General features: G+C 31.0%; 1 protein-coding gene across 2 annotated transcripts; it reads right to left on the bottom strand.

Annotated features, from left to right (window-relative positions):
• Window positions 1–3,407: 3,407 nt before the first annotated feature.
• On the bottom strand, window positions 3,408–10,659 carry LOC137825736 (uncharacterized). 2 transcript variants are annotated; one of them, XR_011083340.1, is made up of 6 exons: window positions 7,938–8,607; window positions 7,688–7,811; window positions 7,378–7,504; window positions 5,250–5,286; window positions 4,297–5,116; window positions 3,408–3,788 (listed from the first exon to the last, which is right to left on the bottom strand). XR_011083340.1 is itself a non-coding variant. In XM_068631491.1 (6 exons), exons 1-6 carry the CDS (start codon window positions 8,118–8,120, stop codon window positions 3,700–3,702), a joined length of 828 nt encoding a protein of 275 aa, XP_068487592.1. In that variant the 5' UTR covers window positions 8,121–10,659; the 3' UTR covers window positions 3,408–3,699. The 2 variants fall into 2 exon arrangements, 1 of the variants encoding a protein (XP_068487592.1); XM_068631491.1 differs by having other exon boundaries at window positions 4,849–5,116; window positions 7,938–10,659.
• Window positions 10,660–13,711: the final 3,052 nt, after the last annotated feature.

Raw genomic sequence — 13,711 nt, 5'->3', positions numbered from 1 at the left:
TGTAACAAGGAAATCATGGCCTTTCCAGCTACTATTGTTATTCTTCCTATAGGCATTCTTTTCATCCTTTCTGGCCTAATTGTAAATATTATTCAGGTAACATAACATTCACATAAATATATTATTAATTTACAAACTTTTAATATATTTTTTCAAAATTATCTCTCTAAATAGCATGTTTGGCCTAAACATTTAAATTTTTCCTATAAAAATAAATATGTTGAATATCTTGTAATACCAATGTTGTATCAAAATATGTTAGAGTACCTTAGAGATGATATCTTTAGATTAGTTTTCCTTTTTGTTTTGGAAAGATAAAATTTAAATCAAAATCTAAAATAAATAAAATTCCTAAATTATTAAAAATTCTAAATAAATAAAAATTTAAATTTGGGGCAAGTTCTGTGAGTGTTGGGAAAGCGAGAACACAAAAAAATTTATATATAGTCACAGTATGTGTTGGCCACATCCAACGCATACTTTAAAATATTTAATTTTAACTAAATTTAAAATCGAATTCAAAATTTAAAAAATAAATTAAAACTTTTTTATATAACAAAAAAAATTTAATTTAATGTATAAAAAAATTTAATTTCATTATACAACAAAAAAAAATTAATTTATAAAAAGCAATTTAATTTAATTTATACAATAAAAAAATAATTTAATATATACACAAATATTTAATTTAATTTATACAATAAAAAATTACTTTAATTTATATAAAATAATTTAATTTAATTTCTACAACATAAAATTAATTTAATTTGTAAAAAAAAATTATTTAATTTATACAACAATAAACAAATTTAATTTATACAAAAACTAAATTAAGTACAATTTGTATGTGACATAACATCTACTACCACAAATATTAATGAACCCTATTATTGAAATTGCTCATGATACCCTCATCATCCCTTCTAACTTATAATCCAAAATCTAATAATAAACTATATTCCATGATTCTAAGTTAATTCTATATAATATCACGAAATGACTCATATTTCTCAAATTGTTTATGATACTCTTTTTCAGCCTTTACAATGCACTTCTTAGTTCAACTCTTACCTTGACAATGGACTAGGGTTATTAACTTATAATCCAAAATGTAATCATGAACTCTATTCCATGATTTTAAGTTCATTCTATATCACACCCAATCGAAATTTACTTATTTATGTTACATTTATTAAGAACTAAGTCTACTAAAATTACTATGTCAAATACCTATTATAAGGAATATTGCATATGCGTCATCTCGTCACTTAAAACTTACTACATTATTATATGCTTCAGTTGGAAAACATCAATTTCTTTTCGAGATCATACTCAGTAACTATAACAATGACATTTATAGAGCATGTAGTCAACTTTGGAACACTTTGGATATTGTAGTAATCTAACAATTAACAGTAAGTTACTTACTCACGCATTTAGTCTTAATATGTTTGTATCATATACATTTTCGCTAATTCTTTAAGATGATCTTATGCTTCATTTATGAGAAGTAACATCTTTAAAATTATAATGGATATCAAAACAAAACTCCTAGTTCATTCATCCATTGCACACATATAACATTTAAATTTATTTAAGTTACTAATCAAAAGTTTTATCTAACTTTTTTTTTCTTAAGCCAAATAAAACATTTTTAGATAAAATTGACTCTCTATTTTTAAATACATCCATTACATTTTGCATTAATTTATTACTTCATATTGAATTTATATTCTTAAATTTATGTATATTTTATATAATATTTACAAAATTTAAATACACATTTTTTTTACTACTTTTTACTCAATTATTATTTTTCTACATGTTTTCAAATTTTTATAAACTTTTTAAGATAACTTCTTTTAAATAATTTCAAAATTAAACACTTCATCAATTTAATAAATTTAATTTAACTAATTTATATCATAATTTTAAAAATAAAATATTTATGAAAATATATAAATCAAATAAATTTAAAATAAATAATGTTTAAAATAATAAAATATTTTATATAACATTTAAATAATTTACATACGTTTTTTCTTTTACTCAATTAATTTTAAATCAAACACTTAATTAATTTACTAAATTTAATTTAACTAACTTATATTAAAAAATTAAATAATTTATTATAATGTTATACATTAAAATATTATAATGTTATAAATTAAAATATTTCTTATAATATTATACATTAAATAAATTTAAATAAATAAATTTTGAAAATCTAAAATATAAACATGCGTTGACCGTGATCGACGCAAGCTGACGCATCCATTAAACTATGCGTGGGCCGCGACTGACGCAAAATATATTTTTAAAAGAAAAATAAAAATAAATCCGTTAGTGTGTCCGTTTTACGTCGATTGTCCTCAAAATTAAGTTTATGTGAGTTTTGCGTATGTTTAGTTAACTATATTCGCGTTCAAAGTTGCGCCAAACAAATATTTGACAGCTAAATGTAAGAATTTTAAATTTCTTACACTTGATCTTTATATCTCAATATTCCTTCATATCAGCTTTATAAAAAGATTTGTATGTGAGTAGCTGTTTGGGCCCAGCATATATTTTATAAATTCTTTCATAATATAAATTCTTTCACCGGATGGTTTTTGTACTGAGTAGCTTGAGTTCATCAAACACTTTCTTGCAGTAACCATATTTGCAGGACATCTTCAAATTTTGGAGGTATTATAATCATGAAAGTTAGTTCTAATATTTAAGAATACAATTCTAATATTTAGAACAACATAAACATAATTATTTAGAACAAAGAGAATAAAACCAGTATATCTGAGAGACAAAATAAGTAAAAACTACTGTAAATTTATGGACTTTTAAAAGATCATTAATAATTGGAGTTGCTGATATACTTGAAGAGGTTGTTCAAAAAAAGTATTTTCATTTGCTAACAATATTGTTAAAAAAAATCTATAAATAATGCTAATAAAGAATTATTAAATATTCGTCTTCTTAAAAAGAAAACCATGATTTTCTTTGATTTTTTATGCCACAGCTGTCCGATCACCCCCCTTGTCCTGTTTTGTTTTGTTTTTCATGTTTCCCCTTCCTTTCTTCCATTAGGTAAAAGGTTTTTGCACCGTGCTATCTACTATTGAGAAAAATCATAAACGGACGAATGAAAATTGCTCGTAACATAAAATCTCTCAAATTGACCCTTACCCTACAACAAAAATTTAATAAAATCATTCCAATGTTAATAAATCATTTTTATTATTTAAAAAAAATCATCTTAAAATTTATTTTATGTATAAACAAACATTTCGCCAACCGTGATATAAACATGGATCTTAAACAAAATTGAAAATGTCTTATTTAGGGCTTTGATTAATTTCTCTATTTGAGGATGTAGCATGCATGTTAAGCTCTTATAATGGGAGAAAGTATAACTTAAAAGGAAAATATAATTAATTAGGAAAAATGATAAAAGTGAAGATCTCATTGAAGAAAAGGAAAAGAGAAATGAAGACAATCTCCATGAAGTAGATTAGTCCAACTTTTGAATGCCATAGCTGTGGGGAGCACAACTAATCTGATGAGAACCATTATTTCCTAAAAGCTACAGCATGTGGACCAAAAAAATGAAGATATGATCATGTGGAAAAAAGATCAAGAATTAATGTGATAAAATTTAATTTGAAGATTATACAGTTGAAACTTAGCAGGTATATATATTTATCAGTTCCTCCCTTGGGTATTTGAACTTTCGGAAGTTATAACTACTCCACCTGCTGCCTCGGACGAGGTACGTTGCTGAGTCTGTGAGTCTGATCACAACCAACCATAATAAACAATAGTCACATAGTGTTCAACATTCAAATTGTAAACAATATATACTCATGTTAATCAATTCATCTCTATAGATTAGGTTTCTCATTGGAACTCTACACTGTACTTCCATGTATACATACTAGTGTGTGGTTGTTGGAAGAAGTGAAAATGAAAATTCAAACAAAAATGGTAACTTACTTAAAGTACAGTCAGTTAATACAGTTTTGATGTTCATTCGTTGTTTGATAAAACACAAATTATAGTTTAATGTAAGTTGTAACTCATTTTCATACGGTAATAGCAAACAAATTTTATAAAAGTACAAGTTGTAAGCTCTTTTCATCTATTGTTGAATACTTTTATGACTCATTAGATTAAAAAAAGATCCATTTTTTGTAAAGAATACAGAAAATACTCTGAAAGGAGTGTGCAGGTGATCTGGAATAAGGAAAAAGTTAATTTGTTCTGGTTATTGCACAGATTTGTTTAATATTAAAAACTTACAGTAGTGGTAGTATGTGTCAAACATGCAGTGTGGGCCAATGCATGGAAGCAAGATCATTTGACTGGTTCTTTAAAGAATTTAACCACCACAATATTTTTTTTCCTACTGAAACCACATGCATTCACTGTTACTTTACATGATGACCCTCTCCCTCTGTCATGACTTTCTTCCACATTGACCCATACATTATACGGTTCATGGCACAACCGAGACAGCTCATTCACATGGGGCTGGGGTTGCCCATGTGGACCCCTATGGCCACATGTTACAGCCAAATCATAATATATATTGTGTGTCAGTAAGTGCATCATAATTCATAAATCTCTGTGCACCTCTCTCTTTCACTCCACTCTCCTGTGTGGCCATGTGTGTATGCATACATTTGAGTCACATAGATATAAAATACAAGTTAAGGATATTCAATATCAGAAGGCTAACTAAATTTAGAATCCACAATACATGCATTAACAATGCATTTTTTTATTAGTAAGTCTATTATTTCAAAGTTTGTGAATGAAATTAAGTTAGTAGAGAAGAGAAAGGAATAGTACCACTAGGGGAAGGAGGGGGTTGCCTTATTGGAAGTTGTTGCAATTGAGGTGGTGGACGGTATGCAGAAAATGAGCCTTCCATTGGTGTAGGGTAGTATAGATAAGAGGGTCCAGCTGGTATGCGATGTGGTTGGGGTGTAGAAAAGGTACCTCTTGGTGCTTGCACAGAATAGCCATAGTAATATGGGGAAGCCATGGTGGAGGAGGATGGTCCATAGAGTTGTTGGTAGTATTGTGGTTGCTGAATTTGTGGGTTATACAATGTGGCCTGTGCTCACACAAATATGCACCATCATTAAGCAAATGTTACACAACTGTTGTCCATTATTTGCAACCAACCTGACATCATTAAAAAATAAACTATGTGTTCTTAATTGATTGGAGGGAGAAAAGATGCTTACTTGATGGTACCCATAATCAGGGGTGTAGGTAGGGTAGCTGCAAAGAGATTTGAAAGCAATTTAATCACCAAGCAAATATGGAAGGAAATACGTTAATGCAGTGATGCATTTGTTTCTTTGAGAAGTAATGCTCAAAATGGAAGACTCCTATTGTTGTGGACTGACACTGAACTTAACATGTAAGGTTTTCCCAGTAAAAACCAGTGAGGAAAAAAAATCCATTAATATTAGTTGTCATGTGGGACCCCTAAATTGATCAAATGTGTAATGAGAGTTAGTGCTATTGCGTGTGCCTGCTTTGTGGTATGTATGGTATGGCATGATATGATATGATATGCATGGTCCTTGAGATTGAATTAGTTATGACTGATTCAGTGCTAGCTAGGGTCTTTTTTGTGGCTCAGGAATTATGAACATGTAGTTGCCCCATCAAGTAGAAAAAGGAAGGAATAAAGCAATATATATAAAGAATGGTCAAGGTAGCATCCAATGATATGAAATTTTGCATGCACATAAAAGTATAAACTATGCAGCCTCGTTGGAACTGACAGAGTAGAGTTTAAGGAAGGAAATTTCTGATAGAACGTATAAAGAATTATCAACTATTATTTAGTAGAAGTTTCTAGGTGATTCAAAAAGTTGAACTACCCGCTCAAAATCTTAATATTTTATTTTGCAATATAATATCTTTAGCTTTACGATAAAGAACAGACAATATATATATAAAGATATATACATACTAAAATTCAATACCCTACATAGAAGAGAAAAGATTCGGCTAACGTTGATATATCACCTTCAAATAAACCTAATTAACTTTGAAAAAAGAAACACGGTACTCCTTTTAACTATTGAAGAAAAAGAGATTGAACACCTGAGAGAAAGAACAAAGGAGAAAAGTTGTAATAGAAACAAATAAAGTAACACTGTTCATCTTCTACCCTTCTTTGTACTAGCTTTCTGCGGTTACATTGCATCCAAAAACTTAAGTTTGTAAACTGTGTCTTCTACTCGTACAATCCTCAGAAAAAGAAAGAAGTTAACATAAGAGTAATTTCCCTTCTGTTTTTGTTTATTGGTCATGGTTTTATAAGAGTACTTTTTAATTTACCAACTAATACACCTCATAAGACAACAATGGCATTGCTGGTGAGAAAATGACTTGATGGTACAGGACATGCAAAAGTACCGAGAGCTGAGGGATTTTATTATGTACAAGATTATAAAACAAATTTATTGAAGCAGGACCACCATATATAAAAAATGTACATGCATTTGCCACGGATTAAATATCCATTGATCTGTACCTATTGTCATCCACATTTCTACTATTACCATAGATGCATCATCAATGGCATAAGTTACAAAAGCAATGTTTCTCATCGATAGGTAAAATCTACAAGCACCCTATCTTCTTAGGCCTTCTTTAATTTATGACATTAATAACTCAACAATGTCACTGAATCACAACACTCCTCTTTAAAAGACACGAAAACCTAACCTCACCACATCTCTATTTTACCCCTATGTCAGGTTGTAGACCAAAAAAATGTAGTTTTACTTATTCCCTCAAGCTTCAACATACAAAGAAAAGCTTAAACTACAACATAAATTGAGTAATATTTGTCTTTATTTTAAAACATGTTTTTCCAATGAGTAATCTCTATCAGATACACAGAAACGCAGATAATCCGACCGGTCACTTTTAGTATATCCTTTCTTTTAATCATGTCTTATAACGTAATAAATATCTTTCTTTTTTATGATTTTGAAAATTGATGTAGTAGTTGATGAACTGATGAGATTGGAGGAAATGAAATTGATTAAGCTTTTGAGTGTGGTGGTAGTTAAAAAAAAGAAAGTAGGGGGAGGAAATGCACATGATGGTTGTTGAAAGTTTGGCATTGCGTGTACTTTTAATGGTGATATGATACGTGAGGATTTTCACGCTGTCACCAAGACCTACTGTAATTGGGGGGGGGAGCAGTCAAGCGACATATGTAGACAGCAATGTGTGCGTCTATATGCAGTTCTCAATTAATGCCATGGACCAGTTTCTTTGACTGTGAGTGACAGACATGGGTAATAATAAATGCCCACAGTAAATGTACAAAGCTAACTCACTCACCCATATGGCGGGTACACCAGCGGTGGTGGTGGTGGTGGCGGCGGCGGTGCTAGTGCCGACGGTCCAGCCGCCGGCACACCACTGTATGAAGCTGTTCCCGGTGCTCCTCCTTGGAATGTTCCTCTTCCTGCATTACCACCCCACAACGCAACCACAAATTTGATCAAGGAACAAAACATTATGTTATATTTATAATATATGTGTGTGGGTGTATATCTTATGCTGTGTATAATAAAAATATGTGATATTATGATAATGATGATGATGTTCATAACATTGGAAGATAGAAAATGCATATAAAATAATGAACCTCTTGGTGGTGATGGTCTAGGTCTTCCGAGAGAAGCAATGTTACAATTTGCTCTTCTTCCATCTATCACTGGGTTTGGATCAGCACATGCCCTTCTAGCTGATTCTGGATCACGGAATGTTACCTGTTATATAGGACATGTTTTGTGTGTAATATGAGGATCAAATCAAACAACACACATGTTGCAGTGAAAGAGAATCAAGTTTGAGGCAGAGTAAAGAGTTAGAGAGAGAGAGAGAGAGAAACATACGAATCCGTAGCCTTTAGATTTTCCAGTGTTCTTATCAGTGATAATGACAGCTTCAAGAATCTCACCAAACTGCTCAAAATATTTGCGCATTTCTTCTGTTGGAGTCTCCCAAGCTAGGCCTCCAACGAAGACCTTAGTGAACGTGGTGTCTCCGAACTGTGATCGGTAATGTGGGTAAGCCATGGTGTCAAGGGAAGAAAAGGGTGTCGTTGTTTATGCATGAAAGCTAGTTAAGCTCAAAAGGGTGTCCTTGTTTCTTCTGATCTCTACTTATTGACTTGTCACTGCCATTTTCTCTTCTGGTTTTCTGCTCTCTCTCTCTGTGACCGTGTCTTGTAGTTGTCCTACTCCACCATTCAACAGCGCCCCCTCACGACACAAGAATCATTGAATTTGAAGAGAGGCTGAGGGAAAGAGGTGGTGGGTATGGTTTATGATGGTGTGGTATCGTTATTATTTGATGGTTGTTTGTGACAGAGGAGTTAGTTAATTAAAACAAAAATATACGAAAAGGAAAAATAATTTAAAAAAAGGGAGTTGTTTTATAAAAAAAAATATATATTATTTATTGTTTATTGTTTTAGGAGAAAGGGAAAAGGGAGTGAGAAAAAGGGTGGTGGAGGAGGAGAGAGAAAGAGATCTGACAGCTGCAAACTCTAATTTGCTGGCCAAAGAGAGAAGGAAGAGGTGGTGTGTGCTTTGTAGTATATCACAAGTGACAGCTGCGTTACTATCTCACTTGAAGTGTTTCCCCTCTGTCTCTGCATTAATATACTCTCCCACCATCCAATCAATTTTCCATTTTGACTTAAACAACTCTTATTTCCTTGTCTTTCTCTTCTTCTCCCCTCATTTCTCATTCTTTTTCCCAATACATACACACCACCCTACCCTATCTTCATTATTAAACATGGATCTTATTCTCTTCTTTATAAAAATAAATGTTTATCCCTGCTAATAAACAAAAGGGTAGGAAGGATTAGTTCCATATGCCATAAATGATAGTTTCAATGTTCATTAGGAGAAGTATTCGCTAACCAAAGCCTGAATGCATCTTTATATTTGATATTGATTTTACAAAGAATAATTGTGAGGAAAAAAACAAAAAACAAAAGGCTACTCGTTAAAATATTAGTTTTCCAACAACAAAAGATATGGACCCTCTGATCATGATCAGATGGTTCTTTTTACATGAAAAGAAGTTGTGTGATGTATATAATAAGCAAGAAGGTGTGCGTGCTGTTGTTGGCAGCTTTGGTCTACAGACATGGAATGAAGCAGATGCAATTTTTACTCAGTCCGCTTCCTTTTTCCAAAATGTTAGTTGCAGCAAAAGTTATGCGCATATGAGATACAGATATTGATGTACAAAGTAAGAACAATAATTTCAATATCAATTTGACTTAACTTTTGTTGGTTAATTATATTTGATCCTATAGATCATGTGCTCGGGTAATTAACTGGACCAATCATGGTTACACCCTTTTTCTTTATGTTGGGACCAAACTATATCCCACATGACCCCAAATCCCCTAATCATAAGCTATTACCAGCAAATCAACCAAAATGAAAGGGAACAGTTACAGTTAGGTTTGAAAGAAAGGATATACTTTTGTTCTTTATTAATTCATCTATCTATTTATTTAATTTTCGGTTGAAGGTTGTTGATTATTGCTGGATTGGAACCCTTTTTCCGGCTACGATGAAAACAAAATTGAAGACTGTTAAGAGCCATATAATCTTGATCCATCGCCATCGAATCATTCCTTCATCAATCGCATCATTAGCAGTTCCTAATACCAAGCTAATATCCCTCTTATTTTATAACTAATGGCAGACCATTATCTTGTCCACAACCCACCACCCTCAAAGTCATACCTCCTGCCACCAAATTAACAACTTTATTCAATTCAACTATGAATTTCTCTTACCTTATTTTATATAAATCTCCCTCCTTCCACCTCTAAACTCTTAGTTGGACCTTACAAGTTTGGCACTCTCGTATACTAGTGAGTAATACAATCAAAATAATATGGAATTGAATTTCATCTTTTAAATAGTATAACAATCTGAATGAAACTATTAACTAACTATGGATCTCGTCTGCAAATAACTGATATTGCAAACTTCATATTGGAATGATTGAATCATGAACGTGAAGGTGTGTTAGAAATTGGTTAAGGTTGAATTGTAGTTATAAAGATTTAAGTTTTGAGTCTGGATCTAGTCCTTAAGATACCCTACTTGATCCAAAATGATAATGTTTATGGCAGTGAAGCAAGGCAACTAGGGGCACACGCAGGCACCCCCACAAACAACAGAGTAAGAAACACATACACACACATAGAGAAAGAAAGAGGCAGAAGGAGTCATTATCTAGCTTGTTGCCAGCGTTAGGGACGAGGAGACAGCTATAAGGACCCTGTGGTTTTTATGTTAAAAAAACCCTGCAAAACAAACGAGTCCGTGAACTGGCAGTCCTCTCCACGTGGGGTCATATCAGTGTTGAAGAACTATGAGCTGGATTTCCATCTACTCTCTTTTATACTCAAGGGATTTTGGGAACTACTTTAACATTATTTATACATGACCCCCCAACCTGCACTTCATCAACCAACTCCAACCAATCAATCTTCATTTTAACCCTTCCAATATCATCTCTTCTTTTCTTTCCCATATACATGCTTTTAGCACATAAACCATGCATTCTTATTCTCCTCATAACTCTTCCTCATTTTTCACTTCAGCCTTTCTTCTTTTGCCCACCATTGACTCCTCCACAATCCTCAATCCTCCACTATTCCTACCACCACATCACCCAATTGTCAACTTCACTACTTCATATACATAATTTATATATATTCTCTCCCCTTTCGTTGTCTTTTAGGCTAATGAGATTCAAACCCTTAACATCGTTACCTTTTTGTCACAAACTAAGATAAAGACCTTTCTCAATCTAAACATCTAAAAATAGAAGCTTCCGTAATAATGCCTAAAATTGATTATACCTAATGACAAATTTTGCTATGAGATTCAGCTGGATAGAGGAGACAGATTCTGGGTAGTAAAATTTGAGCGTGGGAAGTTAGTAGGGCTCCTACCTAGCAATTGGGGTTGTCATTTGCATGATTGCAATGCAACTGTAACTAACAAATGTGGAGAGGGTTTTAATTATTGCAAAGCTTTTATTTGGTGCACACAACTCAATATTCAACCTCACAGTCCTGAGCTTGTCCCTTAATGCACAGTGACTTGTATAGTATAGTGCTGCAACATCAACATCACAATGCAATTTAAATGAATAGCAGGGGATTCAGATATATTTGACGCGTCTCAATCTCATTTACCTCTTAAAAACAGAAATTAACAGGACCTGTGTTGGAAATGGGACTGCAAAATTCTAATCTACCCTCTTTTATGTATTTGGTCATCAAAAATGTGAAGATGTGGAAGTTATTCTTGGCAATTATAAAGCCATTGCAAGCATATTCCTTGTTCTTTTGGCAGACCAAAAGTAAAAGGAAATAAATGAAAACTTGAATTTTATATTGAGACATGATCCACGTTACCAACTTACTATCTCAATGGTCCTCTAGTGAAGTGAGGCTGGCTAAGAGTTCTAGCTATCGATATCCCCCAAGAGGTTATCTACTACTACTTTTCTTGCCCAAAAAGGAAAAAGGCAAAAAACGATGTCATATACTTACAGATATACTTATATAGCTGTTCATCACCAATGCTTTCATGATGTATTGATAATAAAAGCAATTATCATTCTATGAGATGCTTAATTTGAAATTGCCAAATCAATTAAGTATGTGTTTAGTTTGCCATTTGAAAGTTGTCAAATGCAGATATACACATTTCAATGCATAGAGAAGAACTGGTTTGTTTCATTGGTAGGAAAGTAAGTTATGTTAAATGTACCTTTTCTATAAACATAAACACATACTAAGTGGCTCTACGTGTATCAAGATAGAAAAGAAATTTGTTTTGGTTTGTTCTTTGTTTCGCAGCTTTGGCTTTGAACTCTAAAGTCAAGATATGATATATGGTTAAATCTATGATGTTATACATAGGATGAGAGAAAAAGAGACACTGATAAAATTATTTATAAATTGTGAAAATTTTCTTGTAAATATTTAGTAGAATTTGCAAAATATACAGGAAAATAGTTCCTGTGAATGTAAAAAAATTAAATAATTTCACCTGATAAAAATTCCATGAGAATCCTAATTTGATTAATTTTCCTTCTAGGAGAATATATATTCATTTGATAATGTTAAGTTTGAGAAAATGTGTTGCATCACGCCATCCACTTCATAATCAAACCAAAATTGGTACTAGACTCAAAATTTAATGTCCCATGCCCAAATTACCTTTTGTGGCGTGATTGATTTCGAAAAGAAAAAGCATATATTTTTGTTTTCTATCATGATTAACAATTACAAAAATAGTATATTTTCTTCTTTTATTTTTTTCTAATTTGTTCAACTGATAGATTTTCTATACATGCAAGAGTTTCAAATTAGATCAAATTTAAAAACATAAATAAAAACTTTTTTAAAAATTTATATGTATCTTAAGAAATTAAGTATGAAATTATAAAATAAATAAATAAATAAAAAATTTATTATCCTAAAATAAATTAAAGAGGGAAAAGTTGAACAATAACATATGAGATGTCCGATGTAGACAAAGTCATGTGAGCCATTGAAAATAGCTAAATAGAAAGTCTTCTCACAAAGTTATTTGGCACATTGAACAAAAAAGTATATGAAGAAAGATTTTGGTGTTCCAGTAGATAAAGAAAGTTACTCACTTTTAAGAGTCATCAATTGAAAGTTGAGAAATTTATTGCCAAGAAATTGATATTCTGTCATTTTCACTATTATTATATATTTTTAAGATAAAACTATGTAAAAAAAATCTCGATATCAGATTTCAAAAAGAATAAAAATGTTTATATTTTTAAATTAAATCACAAATATTGATTTTAGTCTTTCTAAAAATGTATAAGTTTTTAATCTCCCACATTCTAATAATAACGTGTGCCTTTCTTTCTTAATAAGACACTAAATTTAAATTAGTTTTCAGGAATATAAAGACTATAAAGATATATAAAATATTAAAATCAATTATTCAAAGTATTTTTGAGAGATAAGAATATATATTTTTATCCGTTTTTTTAATCATTAAAATATGCTAAATTTATTTACTAGAAAGACAAATAAATAGTCTTGAAAATATTAACTACTCTGTTTTTTTAGTTTTTTTTTCTTTGTGGAGTAAAATATGATGACTTGGACTTATAAGAATAATTTCTGAAAATTAGTTTGTATTGTACTATGGGCGAAAGCAGTTCTTATAAGAAGGCGTTATGTGTTTTTTTATGGAATTTCTTTCTCCACCTCCATAATTTCTTCCCGCACCTCCATATTTTGATGAAAAATCATATTTATTTTTAATAAACTTAAAAATTAAGTCTAAATTCCTGTACCTTTCATTATTTTCGTTCTGGAATGGATGATATTTCGAATTTTAAAATTTATAAGTAAAAATGACTTTTAAATTGTAGAATTATATGGTTCAAAAGTTGACTTTTGAATTATATGATTTAAGTGAATTGTAGAATTTAAAATACAAAGTTAACTATCGAATTCTACATGTTGTTTCTAAATTTAGAAAATAATTTTTCAATTATAAAATTTGAAAACTAACTTTGTATTATAAAATTTACAATTTGAAAACTAACTTTGTATTTTAAATTTTAG

The sequence above is a fragment of the Phaseolus vulgaris genome, chromosome 8, assembly GCF_000499845.2.
Source record: "Phaseolus vulgaris cultivar G19833 chromosome 8, P. vulgaris v2.0, whole genome shotgun sequence".
Lineage (NCBI taxonomy): Eukaryota > Viridiplantae > Streptophyta > Magnoliopsida > Fabales > Fabaceae > Phaseolus > Phaseolus vulgaris.
This window is presented reverse-complemented; position numbering and strand designations above follow the sequence as displayed.